This window comes from Populus trichocarpa, chromosome 6 (assembly GCF_000002775.5).
Source record: "Populus trichocarpa isolate Nisqually-1 chromosome 6, P.trichocarpa_v4.1, whole genome shotgun sequence".
Taxonomy (NCBI): Eukaryota; Viridiplantae; Streptophyta; class Magnoliopsida; order Malpighiales; family Salicaceae; genus Populus; species Populus trichocarpa.
In genome coordinates, this window is record NC_037290.2 from 13,967,416 (window position 1) to 13,979,559 (window position 12,144).

Below are 12,144 nucleotides of genomic sequence, written 5' to 3' on the forward strand. Positions count from 1 at the left end.
AATTATTGTCAATTTCTTTTGTTCACTTTATTTGTTGTTAAAGTCTTTTTTTTAATTATATTGTTAAATTAATCGATTTCATTAAACCAATAAAATCAATAATCTAAACATCAAACTTTTCTTGTTTTTTGTTAAATACTATCATCACTTAAAAAAAGAATTTATATTAGAAAAATTTAACCTTATCTACAATATATCAGAGAGCACCAATCTAATTAATGTTAAGGCTAAGCTATTAAAAAGGATAAAATAAAATAAAATAAAAAATCGTACGCGGGGGAGGGGATGGAATACCGCCAAAAAGGATAAAAATGGTTCCGAAACTGTACTGTGTGGCAAATAATAAAACAATGGTGCGCACCATAATCCATCCTCTACTCTACTCTTCTTCCTTTGCAGCTTCTTCATCTTTTATGCGTTCCGAAGGAAATCTTCGTCTCTATTCTATAAATGCATCATGGCTTCTCTTGCTTTCACTCCAACTCCAACCCCAAAACTTGATCTCTTTCACTCTAAAGCTAAACCCACAAAATCCTTCAAAAAAGTAATTAGAAAACCACCCCATCTTTCTATGCCTCAAATCCAAAATAAAAACTGCCAATCTAATTTGCAACAATCTTACTTCAACACCATCTTTTCTCTATGTGGACAAGGTCAAATTCAAGCAGCTTTCAAAATTTTAACTGAGATGGACAGAAGAAAAATCCCAATTGGACCCGATATCTATGGTCTGCTACTTCAGGGATGCCTCTATGATCGTGCTCTCTTTATGGGTCAGCAAATTCACTCTCGAATTATAAAAATTGGTGATTCTCTTGCAACAAATGAGTATTTAGAGACGAAGTTGTTCATTTTTTATGCAAAATGCCATCTTTTTGAGGTTGCAAATAATTTTTTTTCTAGATTAAGTGTAAAGAATGTGTTTTCTTGGGCTGCTATTATTGGTTTGAATTGTAGAATGGGTTTCTATAGAGAAGCTTTAATGGGTCTTTGTGAGATGATAGATACTGGGATTCTGGCTGACAATTTTGTGGTGCCTAATATTTTGAAGGCATGTGCTGCATTGCAGTGGATTTCGTTTGGGAGAGGGGTTCATGGGTATGTAGTGAAAATGGGTTTTGATAGGTGTGTGTTTGTTTCAAGTAGTCTTGTGGATGCGTATGGAAAATGTGGGATTTTAGAGGATGCAAGGAAGGTGTTTGATAATATGTCTGACAAGAATGTAGTTACATGGAACTCCATGATTGGAAGTTATGTCCAAAATGGGTTCGATGTGGAAGCAGCACGAGTGTTTTCTGAGATGAGGTTGGAAGATGTTGAGCCCAATCAAGTTACATTATTGAGCTTTCTTTCAGCTTCAGCTAATTTAGGTGCAGTTGAAGAGGGTAAGCAAGCCCATGCGATTGCTGTTTTAGGTGGATATGAACTGGACAGCATCTTGGGTGGTTCAATTTTGAACTTCTATTCTAAGGTTGGGCTAATCAAGGATGCTGAGTTAGTCTTTGGTATGATGCTTGAAAAAGATGCAGTTGCTTGGAATTTGCTCATTTCTAGCTATGTGCAATATGGCCAAGTTGAAAAGGCGCTTGATTTGTGCCATTTGATGAGATTAGAGAACATGAGATTTGACTCTGTGACACTGGCATCCATATTATCTGCCTGTTCTATTATGGGAAATATAGAACTTGGTAAAGAGGGGCACTGTTATTGTATTAGAAACTATCTTGTATCTGATTTAGCTGTGGCTAATAGTATGATAGATATGTATGCCAAATGTGAAAAAATTGCAGATGCAAGGCACGTTTTCAACTCTACAATGAACAAAGATCTTCTATTATGGAATACTCTATTGACTGCTTATGCAGAGCTTGGTGTAACTGGAGAAGTCTTGAAGCTGTTTTATGGGATGCAGTTGGAAAGTGTGCCACCAAATGTGATGTCATGGAATGCTGTGATTTTGGGATTTATTAGAAATGGCCAGATCAATGAGGCTCAAGATATGTTCTCACATATGCAGGCTGTTGGCATCCATCCGAACTTGATGACATTTACTACCCTCATCTGTGGTCTGGTTCAAAATGGTTTTGGCAATGAGGCCATTCTGGTATTCCAGAAAATGCAAGAATGTGGGATAAGAGCTAATCTCCCAATCATCATTAGCACAATCTCAGCTTGTACAGATGTGGCATCATTGCAATATGGAAGGGCCATTCATGGCCATATCTTAAGGCATGACTTATTGTCACCTATTCCAGTTGCAACTGCTTTAGCGGAAATGTATTCCAAATGTGGAAATATGGACCAAGCTAAGAGGGTTTTGGTGTGATTTCAAGAATACATTCATATGATCTCTGCCAGTGGATTTGGTCAAGGTTTAGAAATTCTTGTGCAGCATAAGCATCCATAGATTAGAACCAGATAAAACACACCTTCATATCCGCTTCAATGATGCTGACTGATAATATCTTGGTAAGTGAAAGTCTTCGCCTTTTATGGATGTATACTTTGAAAATCATGTCAAAAGTGTGGAGAATTATTAATTTATGATAAATCTTCTTTCTAGGTTTGGAATCCGGATGAAGCTTCAAGGTTTTCTCTCACCGTGCCATGAGACACTGTGAGATGAACAAGATTATTTCTAAACAAGTTTTTAGATTTCAAACTACGTGGCCCTTTGAAATTCATATACAGCTGCCGGGAGGTGAATTTGTTCTAAAAATTAAGGTACTTAATGCAACTAGAAAGGCCTAATGAAAAGGCTAGACGTGGCTGGAATTCAAATTGGCTGCGAACACCTTGCATTTGTTGCTCATGATGGGTCACACACCGCAACTGTGGTCGTACATGTAATTTTTGTTTTAATGTGAACTGAAATGCATTCGAACTAGAGAAATTTCTTCCATTGAGAACAAATGAAAGTGTTGTCAATAGTTCCAAAAAAGGAGAACGTTGCCTAGTTGAAAACAGGACTACAATCACTTTGGATATGGTTATGCACAAAGAGTCCAAAAACTCTCTAATGACCTGAGTTTTAAGTTGTTGGGTTTGGTCTTACTTTTTTTGCCATGAACTTTGGCTCTTTAATTTTTTTTTTAGTTTAACATGGGTGTCCGGGCCAGCTTGCGCGCACCTCGACTAATCCCACGAGTCCTGAAGTTAACGACCATGTAAGCTTCCAGTGGTCATCATATGAGCAACCACAGGTTCGAATCTGAGATCACAGAGGGAGCAAATCTCTTGGTCTCAAGCTCTTACCACTAGGCCAGCACCTAGATGGTTATAGCTTTATTTTTAGTTGTGGTGGTGGTAGCTGACATATACAAAGGGAAAAAGAAAGAAGCTTTAACAATTTATGTTCAAACTTTGATAGGCAGTTGATTTAATGTTGGATTGAGCAGAATTTTTGATAGCAGGTTACAGAATAACTCTTCATACTGTCAGAAAGAAGAGTAAAAAGTCGGCCAGCCTGTTACCCACCCTGGCTCCTTCGATCATTGACTCCCTGAACGAAGAAATCTTACATAACCAGCTCCATGGCCCTCACGAATACCCCATTTTTATCACTCGCCACATGGCACTTTGATATCATCATTGGTCAACCCCACACATAGTCCTGCCACCACCGAGCTCATACATTATCATTCTAGTTTATCTTCCTCAATATCAATTGTTTTTAAAAAAATATAGTGTATAGAGAATATTTTAATTATTTTGGGTTTGATTACCATATAAGATTCAAGTGTTTTGAGTTTAGCTTAAGAGACTTGGGTTTAGAAATCTTGAGTATGACAACTGGTTCCAGTCCCGGGTCAATCTATCGAGTTGGGCCGAGTTTCAAAACTATGGTAGAAAGTATCACGAGGACAGAGGAAAAAGATAAAAAAATTATAACCGAGTAAAAATAGAGACAAGTCTCTGCTCGCTGGCCAACAGTACTTTAAACCCCTTTCTATTTTTATTTTTATTTTTATTTTTATTTTTATTTTTATTTTTTTAACTTAATTATATTAAGCCTTCGTTTTTTTATCACTGTTATTATAAAAATTATAATTTTTATTCCAAACGTTCATATTGTTGTATATAATCAAATGAAGTACCAAAGTGTGTCAAATAAAAAATCAACAAAAAAAACATTGATTATTTAAAAATTTATTGTTATATTTTACTTAATAACTAAAAAGTCCTTGGATTATTAATATTATAATTTTATCATCAATCTAATATTATCTCTTTTTTAGAATTAGAAGAAAAAAAAACTAAAACTTTTATAGTGGCATTACATAAAACCATTCATTTTCACTCATTCAATAAATCATAAACACTCATTCCTTTAGTCAGGGATTCACTTCCTTCTTTGTGATTTTGAGTTGTGTTTACCTCGATCGTAAGTTGATCCCTTTTGTGTTCTTTTTTTTCAATGTGTGTGTTTGTGGTACAAAAATGCCAAGTTATTTGAAGTGAATGCTGCCTGGAAGAATATGTTTAGGCACTACTCTTACTGTTGTTTAAGAAGATTGATTGGTTTATCATGCATGAATCTATTTATCTATGTTAATTACAATTGCTTCTTTTGAAAAGGCATTCGAGGGAAACAAAACAAAAAAGTTGTTGTAGGCTTACCTTCTAGGATTTCTTTGATTAACAAGTTTCAATTTATTTTCCCCTTTCATGTAACACAGAGGTTATATTTCTGGTGGAACTCTGAAGGTTCCTTTCCTTTACAAGACACTGACTATTGATCGTCTTACCCTTTTTTCTCTGGGTAACAAACTCAGGGCTCATTGTTGCTGAGAAGGAAGAGAACGGGCATAGATTCAGGTTTTTCTTAGCTTAAGTTTGGACTATTCAGAGTTACTAATGATAGGTGTGATATTGTTGCTACCCATTTCATTGTTGATGACAATGAGCCTGAGTTTGCTTGGTTTTTTGTTTTTATTTTTTCAAGCCAGAAATCAGTGTCAACTCTCTTCCTTCTCGGCAACAAGAAGACCCTCAAGATCCTTCCTCACCTGCTTCCATAACAACAAGTGTAGCAAAAACACAGAAGCAATCTTCACCACCCTCACCAAGAACTAAGCTATTTGTTTTTAAAACAAGGAATAAATATTGGAAAAACAAAACTACATTGTTGAATGACTTGCTTCTATTATGTTCGTATGTGTGTATTTGGATTCACGTGGAATATCCGAGTCAGTTTGCACGCACTTCAGTGATGAATAATTATGATACTACCTTTACTCAGAATCAATTTCCAGGAACTCTCTTTTCTTGGTGTGCAATAACTTTAGACGGTTTATTAATTAAAATATTTAAAATATCATAATTATTTAAAATATCACTTCTCCAATTTATAACATTATCAATTACATAAAAAGTAATGGCACGGATAATTTATTCCCACTTGGCATAAAGTGCCCTCTTCTAGTCATTAAGATTAAAACTACACTATTTCGGCCGTAAATATTTAAAAATACCTTAGTTTGAAAAGAAAAGAAAAGAAAAACAAAAACACCCTTCCATTAACAAAACAAAAACTAAATGTAGATTGAAAGATACTGTAGATTCAGACTTATTATTGGTATTGTTCATTCGAATAATTTAATTATGTTTTTATCCCTTATATAAAATAAAAATAAAACTAGTTATTAGACATTAAGGTCTTTCTACATGGCCGGCATTATTTATTACCAAATTGATCACGAGCAAGTATATATTTTCACATTATTCATTATCAAATTGATTAGTGTCTTATTTTAATTAGTTGAGTATTATGCTTCATAATTTTTTCAAATAAAATGTTTCTAGCCTAATACATCGGGTCACGAGTTTAAAAAGTTAACGCATGTTAACATTGTTTTTTTTTTTTGTACTTATTTTCTTTTTAGGTTTATGATTTTTTTACTCTTTCTTTTCTATTGACTATTTTTAAATTATTTTGTATAATTAATTTTTTTTTCAATTCCATTCTTCAATATATAATTGATTGAGATTGAGTTTTAGAGTTTTTCCAAATAGGGTGCTTCAAGTCTAATTTACCCGGGTCATGGGTTTGAAAAGTTAACATGAGTTGAAATTTTTTTTTAAATGGATTTTATAATTTTTTTATCAAGTTATTACAATCTTATGATCTGAGCTGCAGGTTTGACGAGATTTTCCTAGTTGGCTTGACCATGATTACTAAGGTTATAAGATTGTCATGTTCACTAGGATCAAATTTTTCAGGTCTTTTTTTACCCCTTTTATCCTCTCATATTTAATGAGTGGTTAATTGAGATACATCATTTGTTTCCTTTCCTAAAAAAAAATATGATCTGGGCTGCATGTTATTATGATCAATTTTTTTAAAAACATTTTAATTCATATATTATCGTTGTTTATTTTTTTCATCTAATTAAAATAAAACCAACTTATTTGATCTAGTTAGGTCTATCACTTGGGTCGTGAATTTTTTTTATACACGCTGATAGCACCAAAATATCATTTTTTATGAAAAAAAATAAAAATAAAATCAGTTTGGCATAGTGCAGGTAAATGGCTAATAGATTCTATATATTAAGTCAATGTGACTTATATAGACAAAATAACATTAGCACATCCTTTAACATAAATAACATTAGCACATTTCTTTGTTTAAGAATATGTATTTTTGTTGCTTAAAAGTAATATGTATACAGAGAGAGACTTTGAGGTTTGAAAAAGAAAAGAGAAAATTAAAATCAAGGATCTAATTGCAAATAGATTTTGAGACATAGGACTATATTGAATTATTTAAAAAGTAAATGGACTTATATATATATCATAAAATTAAAAATGCTAGGGGAGGCTACTCGCCTCGTCTCCATGAGAATTAACTATAACTAAAAGGGATTATTGTTTTACTGTAGTATGGGCTACTGTGCACTGTGAGCGCTTTTACTATAGATTGTACTGTTCTGCACTGTAACGCGGGTACTGTAGGGTGTGAGTGTTTTCACTTTGAATTTACACTTTTTGGTGGGGGCATGGTAAAGCTGTAGCCTGAAGGCCCCAAGCGCCTGGCTAAAGGCACCCCTCCTAGGGCTGCGGACACCTAGCGTTTGGGCTGTCAGGCCTGGACGTTAGGCAGGCCACGCGCGTCTGCCCATGCCTCAAGCTGCAGCCACCTGGCGCTAGGGCTAGCTAAGGCCCTAGCAAGCAGACACCTGGCGCGGGGTCTGCCCAGTCTTGGGTGTTAGGGGCAGACCCACGCGCTTGGCTGCAGCCCAAGGCGAACGGGTGTGCAGACATGCGAGGCAGGGTTTGCAACCCCCGAGCGCCTGGCCAACAAACTCGCGTGCTGGGTGGAGACCCAACCGCCGAGGTCTATTCTCACAGCCCTTGGGTTTAGAGACCCGCACAGTTAGATCGACAAACCCTGCAGAGAAGAAAAATGAAAAAAAAATAATAACAATTATCATTATTATTATTATTATTATTATTTTCACAAAAAATTTTTACTGTAGAAACTGGCCAGGCATGTTTGATATTATTATTAATATGAGAAATATTATTATTTATATTCTAAATATTATTGTCATTATTGTAATTAAAAGTATTAATATTAAGAATAGAAGAAAATTGGAAAAAAAAATATAATAACAATTATTATTATTATTATTATTGTCAAAAAAATTTGAAAAAAATATTATTGTATAAGCTTTAATGAGACAAGTTTAATATTATTATTAATATGATAAAATATTATTATTTGTATTATAAATATTATTTTTTTATTACAATTAAAAGTATTAAAATTAAAAATAGTATTATTTGGGTTATAAATATTATTATTTTTACTATAATTAAAAGTATTAATATAAAAAATAGTATTAATAATAATATTATTATTAAAAAACAATAATATATTTGATTTGAAGGGTAGAATTAATAATAATAATAATAATAATAATAATAATAATTATTATTATTAGTAAATTGAAAAACAATTATTATTATTATCATCGAAGAAATAGCCTTGGGTCCCGACCTCTGCAGGACCCAAAATAGCCTTTGGTTAGTCCGTGTATAGGACCAAATAGCCTTGGGTCTTACAGGCTGCAAAACTCAAAATAGTCTTGTTTCGTACCGGGTACAGGACCCAAGATAGAAGACCCAAAATAGTCTTTGGTCCTTCAGTGTATAAGAGCCGGGTGCAGGACTCAAATTGCCTTGGGTCATGGGCGGGGCAGGATCCAAATAGCCTTGAATCCTACAATATACATGACCCAAAATAGATTTAGGTCCTGTCAATATTAAAATTTAATTTTTTTATAAAAATAAAAATTGAGCTCGCGGTATAACACCGCCACCTAACTACTCTCAGCACATAATTAGGATCGATGTATTTGGATAATGGAAGGTACTGTCAAGTATTTGTACACTTCTATGTTCCTAAATCTTATTAAAGCAACGATATTTATTACATAGAAAGCACAATGATTAAAATCAAGATAAAAAATACATTAAACAAATAACGTTAACATAGAAGAGGAATGATATTTAAGTGAACAAATTAGATTAATTTGTAAGAAAATTCTCAATATTTTGAATATTTTAGATATTCTGTTTATTCTGATTAAAAAAATCCTTTACATTTCAAATATACATGGTAGATAAATATATACCATTTAATCATGAAAAAAATTATTTTAGCTGTATTAATGTTCGCACCCCTCCTCCCTAAAAAAAAAAAAATATATTACTAACTCCTACACTGCTGCTTTAATTTCTTCTTCTTTTTATTATAGATAGAATAAATACGTACAAATACTTTCTCGGCTATATACCACTTTGACATATTTATTTTGATTTCAACTCCTAAACTAGATTTTACATGCAAATCATGTGTTTTTTTAATCACATTAAAACGCCCCTACCAAAATTCTTTGAATTACCAATAGAATTTTTTGTCGGCAATGAATTTACTGGCAGCCTCATAGATAGAAATGCTATGTCGTTAATACTCTCGTTGGTGATCTTTATTCTGTCGGTTATAAAATTAGGAATGGATTACTCGTTTTATTTCGTCAGTATTTCCCTCGGGAATCTTGTCATATAACTGACAAAAATATCATATGTCGCGGCATGGCGTGCAACATCGAGAATGACGGGTCTGCCTCCTAAGAGTGTTGGAAATGGATTTTGGGTTTAATCATAAAATTATGATTATGAAGTTCAAGAGTCATCACTTAGTATTATGGTTACTAGAAAACTTATGAACTACAAGAGTCTGAGTAAGGGAATAGTTGTGCAAAGAAAAAACGCATCACCCTAAGTGTACCATACTTGAGGTAAGCTGCATTGTTATTTGATTGTTTTTCTAGGTTGTGTTTCTGTCCATTGATCTTATCTAAGGTTTAATGTAGATCTTTCTTCGTGAGAAAATCTCTACCTTATTAAGTTAAAATCTAACTGTTCTAAGGTCTAAATTTTAGCATCACATTTATTTCCTAAATATAATCAATTCCTAATGTTTTGAACAAAATAATTGTTATCGGTTTTTTGTATCTTGACCAAAACCTAATGAATAATCATAAACTAGTTACAGTATTTATTTTTGCATTTTTAAAACATGATAAAAATATGATTTCTTTTATGAAAATATGCATGAAAAACTTTTAGAATTTGGCCGTATGCACGAAAAGCAAAATATTTTTTTCTTTTTTTAAATGAACATTTATTTTTTAAAATTTTGATTTTTTTGGATTTTTTTTAAGTGTCGGAGGAAACTATATATTTTTAATATCGAGTCTGTATCTTATAATGTAAATGAAGTGTAAGTCTACAACCTGATATTTATACAAAATAGTTGGAAAAACATGTGAGGAACCCACAAAAAATTTTAAAATGCTCTTTCGAAATTTTGATTTTTTTTATTTTTTTAAATATTTAAATATTATTATTAAATATATCGGGCTGGACTCGACCCAATCATCTGAGCCAAACCCATTCGGGTTGGGTTAGGCTGACAGGCAGCCCCGCAAACCTGACCTCCTTTTTTTTTAGTGGGCTGGACCCAACCTAACCATATGGGCTGGGCTGAAACAGGTCTAACCCAGTGCAACTTAGCCACTGGCCTAACCCAGTGACTAGGCTACATTGTAAACAGCAGAACATAAATTATAATTCATGTTCTGCATGTTTATGTGTAGAAGAATAAGAAAAACATAGGGGAAGGAGAAGTAGAAACTCACCTGGCGTAGAGGTTGTGGCTGTCGTCACTGCTCTGGCGTGAGGATGGTGAAAGTGCTAGTGGCTCACGACAGAGGCTGGAGATATTGGTGGTTAGGTTGCTCTGGTGCAGTAAGAAAAAGAAGTTTGTGATGGAAAGGGAAAAGCTTGTGATGGTTGTCCCTATTGCCGGGAAGGAGATGGGTTTGCAAGGATGCTTGGTCATGACGTGGGGGGAGGTTGTGGTGGCTGAAGAAGTTGAAGTTGTGGTGGTGAAGGAGACAAGAGAAAGGTTGGCAACTAAAACAAACTGGGGGAGGTTGATTTTTTTGTCAACTTTGGACCCTGATTTCTTCTTTCTCAAGGCATGGAATCCACCCATATTTATAGAGGGTGGAAAAGGAATATTTTTTCTTTATTGGTTTCAAATATTGACCCTTGATTTGAACTGGAAGGATCTCAATCGTTGGTTTAAAGTTTGTCATCATGAACTATCAAATTTTAACAACTCAAGGTTGCCTAAGTTGGCGTCGAAGCCGTTGTGGTGTCAATTGGCCAAAAATAACTATATTCGGGTATGATCATATGTCATGCTATCATGTTGGTGTATGATTTGTTTAGTTTGGTTGAGAAATAAAGCATTAAATGCTCTGAAGAGATGGCCACCCAAGCAGTTTTTAGGTGAAAAAATGATGAAAAAGATAAATAGTACTAACGACGCGTCGTCTAGTTTATCTTTTTTTTTACTGTTTGGGTAAAACATAGTGTCGTTTTGGCTTTTAAGGTTTTAATTTAGGGATTTTGCCAAAGTTCAATTTGATCCTTTGATTTTTAATTTCTTTCAATTGCACCCCTAATTGACCCTAAACTTCTAATTTTATACAATTTTGCCCTACGAAACTTCAATATCAACCTTGAATTCTAACACATTTTTCACATTAGTCCTTGGTCTTGAATTTATTCAGATTGACTCTCAATTGACCATTAAACTTTTAATTTTCTTTAATTTCACCCCTGATTTTATTCAATTAGGTCCTTAGAGTTCGACGTCTTTTTCAAAATGATATTGGCTACGAGTTTCTTTCATTTAGCTCTTAATTGACCCCAAAATTTTGATTTTTTTTTGTGATTTTACCCTTAATTTGAACCAATTGACTTTGTAAAAATTAAATTTGGTCTTCTAAAATTTCAATCTTCTCAATTAAGCCCAAATTGGGTTCCAAAACTTAATTTTTCACCAATTAAACACCTAATAAAATTAATTTGACCCATTTAAAGTATAATTAAGTCCTTGCACCTAAATTAAATCTTTCAATTAGACCCAAATTAATTCTTAAACACAATTAAACCTTAAATTTGGCTCATAATTATATCAAATTGGACTATTAAAAATCTAATCATGTCCCCGCACTTAATTTGAATGAAAATTCATCCAATAATCATTTAACTTGACATTGAATCTGCATTTTCTCTTCGATTTTGGGCATAACGGGGTACTATCAGGCTTTCAACTTCGTTCAAAATTGCAGCTTGATTTTATACATATTTGAAATCCTTCCTCGACCAACTTTTTCCACTTCGCTAGTCTCTTTTGGTATTGTTATTTCTTTTTTATTATTATTATTTTAAAAGGAAAAAGGGTAAAATTTTGAGAATAACCCAAAAATAAGTTATGATAGTTGTCCCCCTCTTTACAATGCTTACAACAGAAAGTCTCATAAGAGATTTTAGATAGTAAGCTTTGTAAAGAAAAAGAAAGATATGAGAGATAACATATTCACCAAATCAAGAAATGGTCAATCCATCATCTTAAAAAAATTTCCATCTAACCTCGAAAACCTATTCTAGAACCCATCATCCAATAACAAATAAATTAATTTAATTGAAATTGAACAATAAAATTGAAAAACAAATCCAATTAAAATCCAACAAAATTGATCTCATATGAAAACAAAT

At 33.2% G+C, this 12,144-nt stretch overlaps 1 protein-coding gene across 1 annotated transcript; it reads left to right on the top strand.

The window, feature by feature from the left end:
• The first annotated feature begins 326 nt into the window (after positions 1-326).
• On the top strand, positions 327-3,101 carry LOC7484690 (pentatricopeptide repeat-containing protein At5g55740, chloroplastic). The gene is made up of 2 exons (XM_002308279.4): positions 327-2,469; positions 2,564-3,101. Exon 1 carries the CDS (start codon positions 458-460, stop codon positions 2,324-2,326), a length of 1,869 nt encoding a protein of 622 aa, XP_002308315.4. The 5' UTR covers positions 327-457; the 3' UTR covers positions 2,327-2,469; positions 2,564-3,101.
• Positions 3,102-12,144: the final 9,043 nt, after the last annotated feature.

What these genes read in the sequence shown, in the direction of transcription:
- LOC7484690 (XM_002308279.4), top strand. Translation starts at nt 458, where the DNA reads ATGGCTTCTCTTGCTTTCACTCCAACTCCAACCCCAAAACTTGATCTC.